At 40.2% G+C, this 18,173-nt stretch overlaps 3 protein-coding genes and 1 long non-coding RNA gene across 4 annotated transcripts; 2 read left to right on the top strand and 2 right to left on the bottom strand.

Moving 5' to 3' along the window:
* The first annotated feature begins 1,025 nt into the window (after nt 1-1,025).
* Nucleotides 1,026-5,514, top strand: LOC123969552 (lysozyme g-like). Its single transcript, XM_046047056.1, has 6 exons — nt 1,026-1,637; nt 2,983-3,021; nt 3,131-3,208; nt 4,793-5,007; nt 5,098-5,248; nt 5,336-5,514. The coding sequence occupies exons 1-6, from the start codon at nt 1,385-1,387 to the stop codon at nt 5,470-5,472; spliced, it is 873 nt and encodes a 290-aa protein (XP_045903012.1). The 5' UTR covers nt 1,026-1,384; the 3' UTR covers nt 5,473-5,514.
* Nucleotides 5,515-5,987: 473 nt separating this feature from the next.
* Nucleotides 5,988-10,811, top strand: LOC123969549 (lysozyme g-like). The gene is made up of 6 exons (XM_046047054.1): nt 5,988-6,341; nt 9,280-9,310; nt 9,623-9,700; nt 9,879-10,093; nt 10,174-10,324; nt 10,410-10,811. The coding sequence occupies exons 2-6, from the start codon at nt 9,307-9,309 to the stop codon at nt 10,541-10,543; spliced, it is 582 nt and encodes a 193-aa protein (XP_045903010.1). The 5' UTR covers nt 5,988-6,341; nt 9,280-9,306; the 3' UTR covers nt 10,544-10,811.
* On the bottom strand, nt 7,232-7,835 carry LOC123969551. The gene is made up of 2 exons (XR_006824758.1): nt 7,580-7,835; nt 7,232-7,431 (listed from the first exon to the last, which is right to left on the bottom strand). It is a non-coding gene; the product is annotated as an uncharacterized LOC123969551 (long non-coding RNA).
* Nucleotides 10,812-10,964: 153 nt separating the features above from the next.
* Nucleotides 10,965-17,651, bottom strand: LOC123969547 (zinc finger protein Gfi-1b-like). The gene is made up of 6 exons (XM_046047053.1): nt 17,027-17,651; nt 14,752-15,060; nt 14,285-14,529; nt 12,819-12,944; nt 12,523-12,688; nt 10,965-11,521 (listed from the first exon to the last, which is right to left on the bottom strand). Exons 2-6 carry the CDS (start codon nt 15,011-15,013, stop codon nt 11,349-11,351), a joined length of 972 nt encoding a protein of 323 aa, XP_045903009.1. The 5' UTR covers nt 15,014-15,060; nt 17,027-17,651; the 3' UTR covers nt 10,965-11,348.
* Between the last annotated feature and the right edge of the window lie 522 nt (nt 17,652-18,173).

Below are 18,173 nucleotides of genomic sequence, written 5' to 3'. Positions count from 1 at the left end.
GTGAGGTATACAAAATTATATACTTGACAGTAGGCCATCATCTGTGCATTATAAAGTGGGGATACATTTTATGGAAAGTTGAAAATACAGTCATAATAATAATACAATAGTAATACAACATAATTTGTATCCCACTGTAACTTTTGCTAGGAAAATAGAAACGTCTCCATATTCACCCCTGTTATTAGTCATGATGTGAAGTATACAAAATTAAATACTTGATGGTAGGCCATCATCTGTGCATTATGGAGGGGGAAACATATTTTGGCAGACTGCATGTCCAGCCTGGTAGGAGGCTACTGTTATGGCTTTTTGTGTATGAAAAGTTCTGTTTAAATGCAATGCATTATTAAATTGCTATAATAATTTACCCTTTAAAGAGGGGGACAATTTCCAGCAATATCCAAAGGCCATGCAATGGAAACATGGGTTACAAGGACAAAATATTATCTACAGTGCTGCATTCAGTTTAATGTACATTTCGAGTCAAGGAGATGTAACGTTGAGGCGAGCAAAGTGTTAAACTCATTACAGTGATGTTGATACAGTATCGATGGCTTATGTTGGAGCAGCCTACTTGAAAAACGCGACAGTCTATCTGAATCTAGCTTCTAAACAGTAACATGGATGACAAAGTGATCGACTACGTGGTCAGTTATAACATCACCAGACTATCGCGAAATAAATGTTTGCTTTACGAGTGAAACTAAATGCTCGTCTTGTGTAGACATTCTCAATTGAGTGCAATGAATAATACGAAGTTCGGTAACACGTAACGTAAGCCTATAAAAACGTTTATAAGTGCTAGCTTGCGCTACACAAATCTAGTTAATAAAACAATACCAAAACGATAAATTAAACAATCCACATGGAATATTTTTCATTCACTTCGATGAAGTCGAAGGTCCGCCTTCACCGCTGAATGCCTTCTCCACACAACGCTCTGAAGCCTCGGTGACGTACGGACAATCTCAACACCGATAGGCTATCGCGACTCAGCCTCATGCGACTGCTTCGCTTGAGTTGAAGCGCCCCCTTCGCGCCGCCCGACAGGAAATCGCGGCTCTACGCGTCTTTGCATTGACTTCGTATGTAAACTCACCGCCCCGAACGCTGGCTTCGCTTTTGGTCTGAAAGCACCATAAGTCAACTGAAGGTTTTGAACGCTGTGTAGTATTTTTCCCAGTGCGATCTGAATTGAAACACAGTAAGCTTGGGTGCCTCTGGAGGTCTGTGTTTTACCTACATAAAATGAGAAATTTTCTTTAAATTCTCAGAAAACGTCAGAGTTTGGCTGGTGCCTGGTTAAAGGTTTCTTAGGGGGGCTTCTGTTTGGAGAATTTGGAGTCAGGAAGGAAATTCCGTAGTAAGTGCGGTTGCAAAGATGCCTCCCAAGACCGTTAAACGCGCTCTGACCGACATGCTGGAGGATTTGAGTGATATACAGCTAATGCAGTTCTGCTCCGCTATCTTGGACCGCAGGGATGAGCCGCGGGTCAGGCGCAGAGCCCTGGAAGGCCAAAACTATCTGGAAATTGTAGATGTCCTGGTTACAACCTTCACAGAGTCCGGGGCCAATGAAGTGGCTCTGGAGACGCTGAAGGAGATTGGCTGCAACGCGCAAAGAGAGAGCTTCGGTGAGTTTCACGTCAGTTTGGTTTACTCAAGGGCGGAGGTTTGGTTGTAGGAGTGAGATAAGATGAGATCAGATGTGTTTTCAAACTGCATTTTTCGGCTTTACAACAGAAAAGATTTGAAGGTTGAAGATCAACTATAAGTCTACGTCTGCTTAATCGCCCCACCTCCGTTAAAAACTGCAGTCAAGCCAGCCTCCACTTCGAAAACGACAGTCAAGCCAGCCCTCGCTCTGTTTGCGATGTGTGTTTTTTCTAAGCATTACTGTAACATCGTGTTGCAGCCTATTTCAAAATAGAAGTGGAAACAGAAGCCTTTCTTTTTACATCAATCTAAAATAGGGAAATTCAGTGACAATATTAGACACTTTCCAGGGCTGTAATTTAAAAAAACTACATTAGATATATCTTTGTATTCAAAGTGGAGGCTGGCTTCACTGCAGTATTAAAAAGCGACCTCCAAGCATTCCAGTTGCGGGACGCTAAACCAAACCAACCAAACTGATGTAGGCCTATCTTGTGTACACACAACTTTAACTCTCATGGCTTGGTGTGTATTAAAAAGATAACTGTTTTTCCCGCCCCCAACTTTGACTGGGAGGCAGCACAAGTCTCTCTCTCAGATGGTGAAACCTGCTTTCTGTTTCAGTGGCAGACCAACTCTTTCCCATTAGAAATAAAAAGTTGATCAAAACATATTACTTTCATTTTTTGGACTCAACAAAACCGACCACATTAATGAAGTCTATAATAAAGGGTCCAGCAATTTGCACTGCCATAAAGTTTGGGGGCTAGCAAGAGACAGGTGAAAGAAAGAATGCCATCTGTGCAGCAGCACGAAACACTGGAACAACACTTCCCATAATGCAGCGAATCTCAAACCTTTTTCTGTCAGGCCACCCAAATGTTCCTGCCACAAGTAATAATTGGTCTCCAAGTTCAAGAGATGAAAAAGTTTCAGAGCCATAGAAAGTATTTCAGTAACAGTTTTTAATCAGTGATCAGTCAGTGATATTTAAACTGAAAACACAAGTTTCAGTTTCTTAGTCTTATCATCTTCTTATCTTAAAAGTATAGTTTGGCCAATTATTTTTACTTTCATTTTGAAAATAAAATAATATACCTACAGAAGTCTTTCAATGAATTACTTCAGCGATATTCAACATTGTGTCTGCTCTTACTAGTTAGTAGGCCATGTATTGTCAGTTGTAGATCTCATGCTGTATTTGATGCTTTGTTGATGCTTGTATGTTGGTTCATCTCAAATGTAAGTCGCTTTGGATAAAAGCGTCTGCCACATGACTAAATGTAATGTAATGTAGTGTAATGTGTCTTTGTATATTTCTAGCTAAAGACATAAGTGAAGGATCGCTGACATCTGTTTCCTGTAAGTGAGTGGTTTTGTATGATGTGAAATACTTTCTGGTCCTCATGCTTTGTGCTCCTGTTAAAGTGCAGGTGTGCTGATGTAAAATGATCTAATAAACTGTTTGTAGGTTATGGCGACATCATGATAGTGGAAACTACTGGTGCCTCAATGGGAACAGCTCAGCAGGACAAGCTGAAATACTCAGGTTAACACTACTAATCCATCTAGTTAAATATATTCGGTATATGTTAGAGCTGCACGATTTGGAGAAAAAGTCATATTGTGATTATTGTGGACAATATTGCGATTCGTTTATAATGGAACAAATGGTAGCCTACTATGAGTCTACTTGCTTGATTGTCAAGGAAAATGCACAAAATACTGACATATTGAAATGTGTTTTTCTCAACTTGAACAAAGTTAAATAATAAACAATATTTATAACAATAACTTTAGTAAAACAGAACAAGGGGTGCATGTTGCTCTCAGGAGGAGGCAAATACTGGCACAGCGGCATCCTGGATCTAAATCTACATCTGTCCACTGCACAGGCTCTTTCCACAACCTCATTGACACTAGGAGGAACTAGTGTCAATGAGTATAATGTTAATACATTAATTACTATATTTATTATAATTTCATGTAGGCTATACTATTTTACCACTAGTTGAATATTAAATCCAGTTACAACTGTTTCATTTCTGTGGGTTGTTTTTATTTATTTAATCCTTGTGCAAGCCAAATTATCTATATTTGTCTCTAATTTGTTAATGCAAAGTATTAACTTGTCAATAATCATTGTTCAACATTTAATGATTTGCTGTAGCACGTCAAACTTTTTATAATGTCCTGCCCCATCCAGGCTGTGATTGGTCGGTTGACGAGAAGTGACTGACATCGGCTTTATAGCTTTGCTGAAAAGTTAAAAGGCAGCAATACAGCTAACGTTAACTGGCCAGCGATAAAGCCAAACCTTCTTTATCTTATACCTGTTTTCTTCTGTCTGACAACTTTAGCTGCCGACGACACGTAGCCTAACGTTACCAAAACTGTCTCTATCACAGAGCAACAGGTGCCGAATTCTGCCTGCCTGCCAACAGAGGTGGATGCATATCTCGGCAGATCAGCCTACAACATGTGATCTTCCGAATTATGCATCCCCCTCTTAAGGTCCTTTTCAGACACTTGCTGTGCTCATTGATCAAACGTGGTAATCACCACGTCTTTTAGCTGAATCTCAATGAATGCTACTTCTACAAAATATTAACGACTGTAAACGTTCAAAAAATATATACTTCGAATCATTAATCACCATTGATGAACCCCACGAAGGATATTATAGCATTTAAAAGCAGTAGCCTATTTGGAGGTGCATGCAATACTTTGCAGGCATCCAAAACTAGGCATAACACCAGATATGTTTTGAACGATTAGCGGCGAGGAGGGGGGGTTATGGTAGGTTGTTGTCTTTAGTATTACTCCTCACTGCCCATACATTACTTTTTGTGGTTGTACTTATCTAATTTATGGGCACGTGCGAGAGCCCAGTGTGGGCGGAAATAATGATCAGACTGCAGTGCAAACTGAGAGGAGTCTCAAACACACAGCACATTTTTTCTGCTCAAATCGCACACTTTTTGCAGTAATGAAATCGCGCATGACGACATCGCGGTTGCGATTGCAATTAGATTAATCGTGCAGCCCTATCTACAGTGTAACTTTACAGATGAGAGACCTGCACTGAGGCCATATTCCTTTTCTCTCCATGACTACTTCATTGTACATACAGGTATGAGGGCGTCACACGCCATGGCAGAGACTGATCTGATAGAAATGAACAACTACAAATCCATCATCAAAAACGTGGCTCATCAGAAAGGAGTTGATCCTGCTCTCATTGCTGCCATCATCTCCAGATCATGCAGGGCTGGAAAGACCCTGATGGGAGGCTGGGGGTGCTATGATGAAAAGAGACAGAAATACAATGCCTATGGGCTGATGCAGGTAAACTGTTTTACTCCCTTCCTTCTAGCAGTCGCTTACCTTACAATACAACATCAGTGATGTGAACTTTGTGAATTAACATTTCCACAGATTGATGTCAATCCACATGGAGGTGGACACACCCCAAAAGGCTCATGGGACAGTGAGGAACACCTCTGCCAGGCCACCGACATCCTGATTCATTTCATTTTACGCATAAAGCATGCATTTCCTGACTGGAGCAAGGAGCAGCAGCTGAAAGGTTTGTTTTACTGAATCAGTAGACTTTTATGACAAACTCCCATCACACTTTGTTTTGCTTTGTTCTCATTTGTGTTTGTCCCTGCAGGAGGGATAGCAGCCTACAATGCAGGAGATGGGAACATCCTTTCCTACGAAGAGGTGGACGCCGGAACCTCATGTGGAGACTACTCCAATGATGTTGTTGCCAGAGCTCAGTGGTACAAAAGCAATGGTGGCTTTTAAAACCTGAAACTGCCCACAACCTAATAAAATGACAAAACAGTGTCTGTAATGAGCGTAATATGTCAAAACACCAGGGGTTTTCAAAGTCTGACACCCTTCCTCAGACCAGACGATGGCACACCTGTAGGCTGTTTTTGTGTTATGCCGAATTAGCTATTAGGACTTGTTTCTAATGTACAGACAACTATCACAGTATTACTTTGATACCGAGGAAAACTTGTGGTGATTCTCAGGTTGTCATTATCCTGTCTGTGTGTCTTGTTTGGGAGTCTGAGTTTAGTTCCATGTCCTTAGTTCATGTTTTGGTATTCATTCCTGGTCCTTGTTTGTATTATTGTGATTTGTTCTCCTGTGTGCTCTGTGTTCTGGTTCTGTGTTCTTGTTTAGGTTCTGGTTCTTTGTAACTTGTGTGTGTGTGTTTCTGTCTTCTTGGTTATTCACGCTGCCCCATGTCTGCGTGTCTAGTGTTCTCTCTGTTTCCCCCTGCTGTCTCTCTGCCTGCCTGCTTGCCTCTCTGTCTCTGCCTCGTTAGCCCTGATGCCGCTCACCTGTGTTGCTCCCGCCCCGCTCGTTAGTCCCTGTGTATATGTATGCCTGCTTGTCTCTCCAGTTTTTATCACGTCCTTGTGTCTAAAGTTGAGTGTTCTTGCCTGTTCCTTTGTCTTCCTTGTTCTGGATTATTCCCTGTGTTTTGGATTGCCTTGTGTTCTGGAGTACCTTTGTTGGACTTTGCCTCGAGCTCCTTGTAAGCCTGTTTAATTTAGTTTTTTGAATTAATAAACTTTTTTGAACTCCAACCTCCTCACCTTGCCATTGTCTGCATTTGGGTCCTCACCCCAGTCTGCACTCAGCGCCCCAATCCATGACCGGTAAGTTCTGGAGTTATAAAAACTCCAGATGATGTTGACTTACTAACCCAATTTCTGGACATTTATTGACATCTTTATCTATAGTATGTCTTTAGCCTTGGAAAGTGTAAGTCACACTGAATCTAGAAACGTGTATCATGTTGTCGTGTTCACATTTGACTGAGTTATGACTCAATGAAGGAATATGATTTTGATGCAAACTGCGACAGGCGCTAAAGGTTTTAAAGTACCTTAAGTCTTTCCATAAACTGCTTCTGGTTCTGCTGATCGTGCCGGGACAATAACTCACTTCCCTTTCACCTCAGTGTTTGCCTCACGTTGCTTCCTCCACGTCCTCCTGGTTTGAAACAGTTTGAACACATCAGACTCAAGCGAATAAATATAACATAAAAATATGCAAAGGAAAACCACAAATAAATTGAGCCCATGACAAGGAAATTATTTAACTTGTACAGAAACAATTTATTCTAACTTCCCCTTTACGCATAAACAGATTAAAGTGTCCTGTGAATGATCTATAGATGTGTATAAACAGTTAAATACTTAACACGTATAAGTCCTTATAAACAATCTAATTTACTGATAATTCACTAGTTATGGATTCTCCATATGAGTAGTTTATAATTGTTTACATAATTAAAGCGTTAAACTATTTCTACAGCACAGTGCTGGTGTACAGGCTACACACGGCTTATAAGTGAAGCCACTGGATTTCTGGCATAATTTATCATCAGCCTTTGTACCAACATTGGTATGTACAAGATGCAGAATGGGAAAAGTCCAAACTTAAGGATGAGACAAACTTGTGGCTGTACATTACAGATGGGGTCAAAGCTACTGATAAAATTTCAGCCGCGATCACAGATGTGCAGAACAAATTAGTCAAAGGCTTACAGGATGGTGAATCAGGTTTATTGCCTGGAAGATTTGCACATACGAGGAAAATATAGGCCTATAAATACAAGTAGCACCATGCCAAACATAAAAGAAATGCAAAATATACAGAGGATATAAACAATAAGGTGCAAGGTTTACAATCAGGAAGGCAAGTGTCAGATCCAGAGAAGGCAGTCCAAACAGGTAAACAGATCTGTCAGGGAGCAGGCAAAATAAAGTTGTCACGATTAGTGGTGTGGAGGCAGGTTGGAGGACCCAAACGCAGGACAGAGCGGAGCAGGTATAGTTCAACGGGGGTTTATTGATGGGAAAACAAACTAAAGGCGAGCACACTTACTGACCGAGTGGCTGGTTAACGGAGTCCAAAAAACAAGGTGATCCTAACAGAAATCCAAAGGTACAGGGAGACAAGACAAGCAAGGCTGGTTACAGGCAGAGAGCACACACGACAGACTGTGGGGTAACATGAACAATGACCGGGCAAAGATAAGACCGAAACACCAGGTGTATATATATACACAGGGACTAACGAGCAGGGCGGGAGCAACACAGGTGACAGACATGAGACTAACGAGGCAGAGAGCAGAGGAAAACAGAGACTTGACATGACAAGCAGATCTGGGGCAGAGTGAATAAGCAACAACACAGAAACGCACACATGTTACAAAATATCAGAACACAGAACTAGAACACAGTACAGAGCTTAACAGAGAACACAAGACCCGGAGTAAACCCTAAAGACATGGACTAAAGTACAAGACTAAGAACATGACATGGAATCGAAGACCAATTAAACAGATAATGAACTGACCACACAATAACTCAGAGGAACTCAAAACACAACAGACTACATAGCAGATACTGGACACTAGACAGTATGTTGAGTTTTGGGTTCTGTCCTAAGGCAGATACTAAACTCAAAAGTGCAACACAAAGGATGGCCAACCGGCAGAGCGTGACAAAAGTAAAAAATAAACCGGCAATAGTCTGAACAGGGGCAGAACAGGAGACCCGAGGCGACAACCTGGGGGCAGGGCAGAAATGCAGCTGCAGGCTGGCGACTCACCTGCAGAACAGTAGACTGCTGCAGGGTGAGGGAGAGAGACTGTGACAATGAAACAAAGTATAGAATAGGTTATCACCAGGAGAACCACGCTGGGGGAAAAAAAGATGATGCATCGTGACTGAACCCATTTTCATTATCCTCCTAATCTTTGAATTTGGTCAAGCCAATGGTTTGTTTTTTGTAAATGACAGCAGAAAAAAGCTTCCTCTTAGCTATTTGTTGGAAAAGTTGCTTTCTGAAGCACTAAGAAAAGCAGATGTAATGGGGAAATGTGTGTTACACAACTGTTGCATATCTTTGCCAAATGGAAAAGAAATGTTTAAAGTGATGTTCCACAGTGACATTTCCATCTGAACTTTGGGAGTTACAGTTTCATTGTTGTGCTGCACAGGAAAGAAACATAGGCAGGTCACTGACCTTTTAGTTTTTGCCTGCTGCTTTGCAATGATGAACTTTTGACTGTTCATGAAAATGAAAGATTAAGCTACCTGCCCTTGGGTCTGAATTTCAAAACAAGTAAAATATATTTCATGCTGAAAGGCAATTAAAAAATCAACAAATTAAAATTACTATGACCAGGGTTCAGGTTGAAAGACTGAACATCACCTCAGCAGATTTCAGTTGTCCTGCAAAATATCAGGGATCTCATAGACTTCTATTAAGGAATAAAAATGAAAAGATGTAGACTTGTGTGCATTATTTCAAAATCTCAATATTCCTAAAATGAAAGGGAGTTGCCTTGTGGAATTTGAACAAATCTTGCCAAACTTTACTTTGCCTGTTCACAGCCTGCCACAGTGAGCTTCTAGCTGAGCTGTTTCATAAGGCCCTCTACAGGCAGAAACTAGAATGGCAGGAAGTATGAGGAAGTCATAGCGAAACTAAAAGGAACACACTGGGTATAAATAGTCCTACGTACTTTCACCAAAAGTGTACAGAGGAGACTGTGTTGCAGCTCTCACATTTCAATTTCAGAGACCAGGAGAAGAGGACACCGGGAAGATGGGTGAGTGCAAACGTCTTACTGTTGAACTTTTAGCTGTAAGCGTTGTGGCATAAACACAACCAGGAAGGAAGAAACAGTGGAATAACTATTCACAGGGTCACACTAGGTCACACTTGTCTTATCACTTAATCTTTAGCCTATATTAATCACGTTATATTTTTAATCTAAAAGTCTATTGTAACATTGTTTTATCTGTCGTTTAACCTTTTTCTTTAAAAAACACAACAAGCTCCTTTAGTGCCAGGCATGCAATGCAAACGTTACGTTGTTGTGTGTGGATGAAAAATAATCTAATTACATGAACATTGGCAGGTTACGGAAACATCATGAGTGTTGAAACTACTGGTGCTTCGGCACAAACAGCTCAGCAGGACAAGCTGGGATACTCAGGTAAATACTGCTGTGAGAAATTCAGGCGATGATTTGATCAAATTGTGGAAAATAAACCCCACACAGCCCTCATCTGCATCCAGAAAGGTTGCTACAGGTTTTTGTAGATGACAGGAAAATAGATGCATATTAAACACTGAGGCCATGTTCTTGATCTCTGCTTGATTTCTCTCTAAAGGTCAGAGGGCATCACAAACCATGGCAAAGACTGACGCGGGCAGAATGCAAAAGTACAAGTCCAAAATAAACAATGTGGGAGCTAAATATGGAATTGAACCAGCTCTCATTGCTGCCATCATCTCCAGGGAGTCCAGGGCCGGAAATGTACTACACAATGGCTGGGGAGACTATGACGAAAAGAGAGGAGCGTATAACGCCTGGGGACTGATGCAGGTCTAAACAAATATTACCCCCATCCTCTTAGAGCCTCACATTACAATACAATAAGTGCAATGTTCATCCCATTTCTGTAGGTTGATGTGAATCCAAACGGAGGTAGACACACTGCACTGGGTGCATGGGACAGTGAGGAACACCTCTGCCAAGGCACCGAGATCTTGGTTTATTTCATCAATAGGATCTGCAACAAATTTCCTGGCTGGAGCCTGGAGCAGCAGCTGAAGGGTTTGTTTTCCTGAACCCGTAGACTTCGCACATGCACCAACTATCTTCACACTTTGCTTAGCTTTGCTCTCATTTGTCTCTGCAGGAGGAATAGCAGCCTACAATATGGGGGACGGAAACGTCCATTCCTATGAAAACGTGGATTCCCACACAACGGGTAAAGACTACTCCAATGATGTTGTTGCCAGAGCTCAGTGGTACAAAATCAATGGCTTTTAACAGCTCAAAATGACCACATAAAAAAAATATTCAAGGACACACTCTGTGTCAAAACTTAAGATAAATAAACATCACGCAAAAACACTAATGGATATCTCAGTTTCATTGTATTTAGTGTGAACTCTTGCTGTGATGACTTGAAGTAATATTCACTCTAGCCTTGTGTACTGCTGTTGAGGCATCTCCTGGATATAGATCATTTACTTCATACTGATTCTGTACTCTATTAATTCAAAGTGAGATGTAATAAAATCGTGAGGTGTCACCAGTCTGTGTCAATGCTACCTTTCTACCATATCAAATGTGTGTACTGTAGAGGAAAGTAAAAGTTTGGCTGCACATAAACCTTTGAGGTCCGCCCTCACGTGATCAGACAACAGGAACATATCGTGAGGAAAAAGCAGCACTTCCTTAATTTCTCAGCTATTGACATACTTTTAATTAAAACAAGTCACAAATAAAGGTATACATTGTTGTATATAAATATAAAACACTGTAATTAACACAAGTGTAACTCAGAATACTAAGTACTATTTGGATTTTTACAAATGAATAGGTACACAGTAGGTTCAAGGTAACGATTGTTCTGCTGCAAGGGTCCTGTAATAATGCCATTACTGTGTTGGAAACCTGTGAGCAGAGTAAAAAATATCCTTCTTAGCTCAGTGTCCTAAAAGACAGTTGAATCTAAATTATAACATACAATAGCTTTGGATGTACGATCTGACTTAACAACACAGTCAGTAGCTTTCTGTCCTGAATGTGTTTCCTCTGGTAAAAGGCTGAAGATGCTGTCTCGGCCGTGTCAGAGGCAGTGGTGCTCCTGGTGCTGCCGCAAGTCCACTTTGTGCTGGAAGCTGTAGAAGCAGCGGGGACAGCGGTAGGGCCGGTCGTCCGTGTGTTTACGGCTGTGGGTGATGAGGTTGGAGCTCTGGCTGAATGCCTTCCCACATATCTGACACACATGGGGCTTCTCCCCTGGCACACAAATAAGAAGGCACAAGGCATATGAATACATAAGATGTTCAACCTGATTTAAAGAGGTCCTATTACTGGTATGCTCATTTTGAGGTTCAAAATCTTATTTAGAGGTTGTACCAGAACAGGTTTACATGGTTTCATTTTCAAATAACACCATATTTTTGTCATACTGCACATTGCTGCAGCTCCTCTTTTCACCCTGTGTGTTGAATGCTTTGTTTTAGCTATGGAGTGATACATCTTGTCTCTAAATGATCTTTGTTGGGAGTTGCACATGCACAGTTCCTAGGTAAGGTAGAGTAAGAAGTCAGAAGTAGAGTAGGGCGGGTCGTGAGAAGCATGTAGACACGGCTTAGGTTCAGCTGTATATCCCCTTGCAAGAGTTTCAGAGTGGCGGGTTATTAATCTGTAACAAAATAATCTTTCATCCATAAAGTTTTAACTGAGTTCTGTTTCTACATCACAGTAGCAACTTTCTGTCCATTGACTGCCTGGAGGGTAGCTAGTGTTTGGAAGGGAGAGGAGAGGCAGCAGGCAGACGTCTCAGTGTTTTTCCACCGGTGTTTTTGAGGGCGTGTCTGACTTGATGCTAGGCGAGAATTATGACACGTGTTTTGCTGTGACATCACAAGAAAGAGGAAGAAAAGGCTGGACTACAAACAAGCTGTTTTCAAGCAGTTCAGAGCAGTGTTTTCTGTGGGAGATGGGAACTTCCTTTGGGGTGGACTTTGGGCTTTTTCACTTTGCAAACCTAGTACATGCACAAAAAAGATGTAGAACTCAATAAAGGAGAGGGAAAAAGCCAAAAAGCACAATATGACCTCTTTAACAGACACTGCTCTGACTGTTTGAAAGCCACATGCGAGGCTGGGATATGTGTATGTGCTGGAAGCAAGTAGCAGTTGGAAAATAAAACTGCAGCTCAGTTTAATAATTGAATGATGTCATCTGATGACTTTGACATAATAAAAACATCCAAAGGAGACACATAAACCCACCGGTGTGTATGAAGGTGTGTTTCTTCATGTCAGACTTCTGGTGGAACCTTTTGCCACAGTACTGGCAGGGGTAGGGCCGGGTGTCTGAATGTATGAGCAGATGAGTGGAGAGGGTGGAGGAGCGCTTGAACACTTTCCCACACACTGTACAGCCAAACGTCCTCTCCTAAAACAACAGGCACCGTTGTTATGGATTCAGGAGTGTCTTACCTCGAATATGAAATTGATTGTTTTAGTTAGAGTGCATTTTATCCAAAGGCATAAGTTAATTCCATTTAAAGAAATGTGATGCTGACCTTGCCCCTTCGTGGTGACTGCTCAGTATCTGTCCTGCTGGACTTGATGTATGCTGGTGACAGAGGTGCTCTGCTTCCATGACTCTTGCATATGTGAGTCTTCAAACTTGACAGACATGAAAATATCTGCAAAGACAAGGTGAACACAGTTTAACAATGGAAAAATTATAGAGGTAATTTTAGACTTTAGGAGACTTTATTGTAGAAATAGTTGGGGGCAGAGCAGAACAGGAGAGCATTTTTAAATGTGAAAAAGTTTACTCCCGTACATTTCATTTGCTCCTTTTTTGGTTTTTAACTACCTGTCGCTATTGCCGACAATAGTAAACTCATGTCAAAAGTCTTGGTCTGATCGGTTCACGTAGGCCTATTATAAATTTCTCAAAGCTGGGAACATATGTCCACATTTATGAAGACTTCATATGACCTGACAGCACCACCTCCACCAGATTTCAGACTAGAAAAGATGATCTTTGGAGCAAAGTTAGGCTACCTATAGCATTAAAGGTGCGATGTGTGAGAATTAAGACTACTCTTCATCTGTTGGATTCATACTCAAAAAACAGGGAGCAGCACATAGACTGCAAAAAAAGTGGACATAGCCACCATGACTGTGGATTACCGTTTTAAAGCCTCAAGTTTGGCATTTTGGATGTTGCCATCTTGTTTTTTTGGAACCAGAAGTGACCATATTTGGATATGGGGTGGAGCTAGTCCGTAACGTGCATCCGTAATTCATGTTAACTGGTATACTAATTTGGGATGCTAATTTTGGCAAGTGAAAAAAATCCTTAACACAAAACATATTTTGAGAAAAGAAACAGCCTGAAAATGTGAAACATGCTTAAAACTAAATGTTCCTGGAAAAAATTAACAGCCAACTCTATATAACCAAACACGAACAAGACATTTTTAGGCGACCAAAATGTTACATTTAACTTTCATGCACTGAAAACACATTGAAATGTTCAATGTTCTTAGATGAAAACACCGACAACACCCAAAAGACTTGAAACTAATGACTGAGATCATTAACTCATTAGGAAAATGTTTACTGAAGTAATAAATAAAGTGAGAAGTAGGGTCTTTTTCTCATTGAATCCAATGCAATCTAGACTTCTTTTTGCAACCAGTGGATTTGCCCCTGCTGGCCATTAGAAAGAATGCAGGTTTAAGCCTCTTCCACATTGACTTCATTTTTTTAAGACCCAGAGCAATGCCCCAAGTGGGCAATGCAACCGTGCTAAGGAGCAACCCTGTGATCACGGCCGGACTGTGACCAAACAGACGGACGAAGGCCAGTTTGCCCAGTAGTTTACCCAGTAGTTTACCAGTTTACTTTAAGTAAACTCAACTCAACTATAACTTTCCTTTTAACTTAAGGATTGTCCTCAGAACAAATATAAATTATAAAGTGGGACTGTCCTTCGGAGTATGGAGTATGGCATACTGGAGGGATAACATACTTTGTGACAGAGTGGACACTCTTGTCTGGGAGCACTGATCTTCAAGCAGCCACTGCTCCTGGTCTCCCTCATGATCCGAGGGTGCTGAGTTAAGTCTTCCAGTCCCACAGACAATTTGTCTGCATATCCTGAGCTCACATGAGGTCTGGACCATACTGGTGGTGTAGGAGGATGAGACTCGACTTTCTCCACGAGGCTACAAGTATTTGAATTGACAGGACTGCAGGGCTCAGCAGATCTACAGACTGAGTACAAAGATAGACAGGTAAGTTGACCGGCAGCTACAATAATTTCATATCTTATGTTCGATCATCAGAATTGTTTGAATAATTGTATAATGCTTCACAAAATTGTCAACCAACAACAAGTTATCTACAAAGCGTTTTGTGTATTTTCTGTCTCTGTAAAGTCTTGATTGACATGCTTGTGAGAAAGGCCTATAAACAAACAATCATTCTGTCACCCACCATAAGATTTGGGACTAAATGGCTGAAGGTGCCCACTTCCATTAGACTGGTTGGCATCTTGAAGGTCCTGCTGTAATAATGCCATGGGCACTCCGCTACTATCTGGTGTTTCTGCTGTGGAGTACTTCAAGGATGTATCCCAGGACCCCACCTTCTTTCCTAGCTGGCTAAATGTTACCGGTGTCGATCCAGGGCTGGGGCTTCTCGCTGCGGGCCGAAGGTGGTGCAGCCCTCCTCGCTTTACCAAGAAAGAACGAGGCATCACTCACTCAGGAGGAAGACCAGCTCTGCACCCGAAATCAAAGTCATCTAGAGGGATTAAAAATTAAATGAATCCCTATGTTTGTGATGACACTCGTACAATCAGGTTTAAGTTATTATTTCTTCTATCACAGTTTGGCACATTCTTCTTTTCCTTATTCATATCTTACTGGTAACATATTTGTATAAATTATGACAACTTAACCCGTAAAAATTTGTCTTTCTCTGAAGCAGTAGTTTATTTATTTTGATACACAGTTACTAAAATACTAAAATGATGGAACAAGTTATACATGAAATATCTGTTGCCCAAAAGAGGGCAGCAGAACTGTACATTTAATAGTTAGGTATACCGTTTTAACATATGCTCTACATTTGTTGATTCTGTTAATCAGAGAGTGGGATAATGTTGTGTTGATTATAGACAGCTGGTTCACATTTTGTTGTTTCAAGGTTACTTTTGTTTGTTATGTTTTTTTTGTCAACAACCTTTACATAACAAGTCTGGATAAAACAAACACACAATGTTGTTAAAAATTAAACAATTCAGGCCTTTTATTCAGACTAATCTTGAATCCACTCCAGCGTTATGTTGGTTTTGTCATATGTGTGAAAGTCGAATCTTTGCCTTGTATGACACTGTGTGCTCTAGATGAGGTTTTCGTCATGCACCTCTCTGTGTTTTGCGCTGATCACTGTTGCCTGTGCTTGAACAGTTCACTAACCCTTGACGGTCACTTGGTTTTAAAATCGGAGGTCAGTTTTCATCCCATCTGACTAAAGAATCTTTTTCTTCTTGTGCGCTCTTTTAAACTCTGTCAGATGCCAGCGGTTGCTTACTTTACACCAAAGGCTTGATTACTGCAGAGATGGCTTTGTGACAACATTACACAAACAGCCACATATCAAAGTTGCAACTATATCACCTAACAGCACATTTCATGACTCAGTGCTAGCACTTAAACGAAGGCGAAGCTGCAGTGGAGGAGTTCAGTGGAGGACAGTGAGGTGTTATACCACGTAGCATAAGACAAAAAAGTGACATGTTGCATGTTTTAAAGTATTTTAAAAGAGCAGTGGAACTATAGATGAAGAAGCTTAATTGGATTGGAATAAAAGAGGCAGCTTTAAAGCTAAAACCATACATATTTAAGACACACCCCTATCTTCACATTATACACTTGTAAGGTTACATTTCTTTTTCTTATTTATTTATTTTTTTTTAACTTTGAGGTGTTTTGTATGCAAAACAAATTATTGTTAGTTATTGTTATTTGCTAGTTTGTATTTTGTAAATAATACAGTACATACATAGATTTTTGCACAGAATTCAATGAATATATATGTACAGAAAAAATTAAGCTGAAGCTGTGACTGCATTAAATGTCAATTTTATGACAAGCTAAATCCCATTTAATATGGGTAATCCTTTGCATTAGCATGTCTGTTTTTTTTGGAACAGTTTAGTTCAGAAGACTGACATGTGATTTTTCTGTTGCTCAGTCTGAAGACACTTTTAACATTTTTGAAAATAAATATGTTTAGTGTCTGTAAAATATATAAAAAGGGTAAACAGAAGGTGTTGCTCTCTTTTTGCATCATTTTTTTCTTTTCAACCGCTTTAGTAATAGCTGATAAACAATTGTGTTCATGAACTTTGATATTCACTATAAGATAACGTGATAATTTAATGAGTGACTCAAATAAAAAAAGATCTCTCTACAGGCATTGCATGTGCATTTGCTTTATGGCTTTATAATAACTGAAACAAGTAAGATAAATATCCTCATGGCCACATGATGATTATCATCTGAATTCATTACTCCTGAACTAATTCCACACAACTTGTTTTAAGCCCACTCATTGTCTAAGAATACTTCTAAGTTAGGATAAAGGATGTTGAAAGGACAACAAGGAAAAACAAAAACAAACATCGCCAAACCAAAACTGAAGCAGCTCTCATTTAACTAGAAATATGAAGATAGTTTTCAGAAATAAATATGCAAATACTCACCAGATCGTTACATTCCACCAGTGCTTCTTAACGTCAAAATTCACACTAATAATTTAACTGAGATAAAAGTCTTATATTGAGTCAGATAAGACAATGTGGAGTCAGCGTGTCACATGTGAGGTCAGTCTGCTCTGAGGTAGATTGTGAGCCGTTGGCGTTTGCAGCAGGTCGCTGTGTGATGAGAGTCAAAAAGGACGAGGAAGTGTTTCAGCTCTGAGCCGACACTCCGACCACACTGTTTCCTCACAGACAAACCCAAACACTGCACACTCGCAGCAGCACTAGTCCAGTCCTACTTTAAAAAAAAAACGTTTTGTGCAAATTGTGGATATGTTGCAGTGGCACACAAACCAAACACAGCAACAGATCAATCTGGGGAAGACAAGATAAAGCCGATGCGAGAGGAAGAAGGTGGACGTCTGTGGCGAAAATTCTTCAGAAAGTGTTGACACACTGTTGACACAGTTATATTACAAAATAGACCATTGAGGTCAGATTTAAAAGAAGCTGGCTGATGCAACAAGCAGATTCCCTTCTGTAGCACTGAATGAAAACACAAAATAAATGAATAAGAAAGAGACACAGTAAGAGGAAATGTGAATAATATGTGTAATAACAGTGAAAAACCTATGGATGGATGGGATCGATGAGGAACTCATCTCTTTTATTTTGTTTTAATCGAGTCAACTTTTGGTGTATTTTGTCTATGTTTATAGTTCACATTTATCTATGTGATATTTGCTTTGATATTTATTTTTAATTTTTCTTATTGTCAACAAATAGCATAAACAAGTCAAAACTACCAAGGAACTGATACCTCTAATAAGTATTGGCAGTGTATCTAAACCCTGATGAAGTTTATTCCTCTGTGCCAAAAACTATTAAAAACACTTCAATAAGCTACATGACTGTAATGGGGGACATGTTCTTTCAAAACAGTAAACATAGGCATGGCCCAAATACACCTTCCTGCTGCCAAAAATACTCAACAGGCCACTAAATGGGTGTTAATCGGTTTGAGTAATGTTTGCCACAAACTTCAGTTGCCAGTTGTTTGAGGAAATTCCTGAGCCTTCAAAGAAAATGAAATTATATACTATATTTATACTTTTTTTTAAAGTCTCTAAGCCAGTCTAAGTCTTAAACA

This window comes from Micropterus dolomieu, linkage group LG04 (assembly GCF_021292245.1).
Source record: "Micropterus dolomieu isolate WLL.071019.BEF.003 ecotype Adirondacks linkage group LG04, ASM2129224v1, whole genome shotgun sequence".
Classification (NCBI taxonomy): Eukaryota; Metazoa; Chordata; class Actinopteri; order Centrarchiformes; family Centrarchidae; genus Micropterus; species Micropterus dolomieu.
The sequence above is the reverse complement of the archived record's forward strand: the minus strand, read 5'-3'. Positions and strand labels throughout refer to the sequence as shown.

Excerpts from the sequence above, each read along its gene's own strand:
- LOC123969552 (XM_046047056.1), top strand. The coding sequence starts at position 1,385 with ATGCCTCCCAAGACCGTTAAACGCGCTCTGACCGACATGCTGGAGGAT. Across the intron at positions 1,638-2,982 it reads CGCGCAAAGAGAGAGCTTCG|CTAAAGACATAAGTGAAGGA; the intron begins GTGAGTTTCACG and ends GTATATTTCTAG. Across the intron at positions 3,209-4,792 it reads GGACAAGCTGAAATACTCAG|GTATGAGGGCGTCACACGCC; the intron begins GTTAACACTACT and ends TTGTACATACAG.
- LOC123969549 (XM_046047054.1), top strand. Across the intron at positions 10,094-10,173 it reads ACGCCTGGGGACTGATGCAG|GTTGATGTGAATCCAAACGG; the intron begins GTCTAAACAAAT and ends CCATTTCTGTAG. Across the intron at positions 10,325-10,409 it reads CCTGGAGCAGCAGCTGAAGG|GAGGAATAGCAGCCTACAAT; the intron begins GTTTGTTTTCCT and ends TTGTCTCTGCAG.
- LOC123969547 (XM_046047053.1), bottom strand. The coding sequence starts at position 15,013 with ATGCCTCGTTCTTTCTTGGTAAAGCGAGGAGGGCTGCACCACCTTCGG. Across the intron at positions 14,530-14,751 it reads ATTTAGTCCCAAATCTTATG|TCTGTAGATCTGCTGAGCCC; the intron begins GTGGGTGACAGA and ends CTTTGTACTCAG. Across the intron at positions 11,522-12,522 it reads ACACACCTTCATACACACCG|GGGAGAAGCCCCATGTGTGT; the intron begins GTGGGTTTATGT and ends TTTGTGTGCCAG.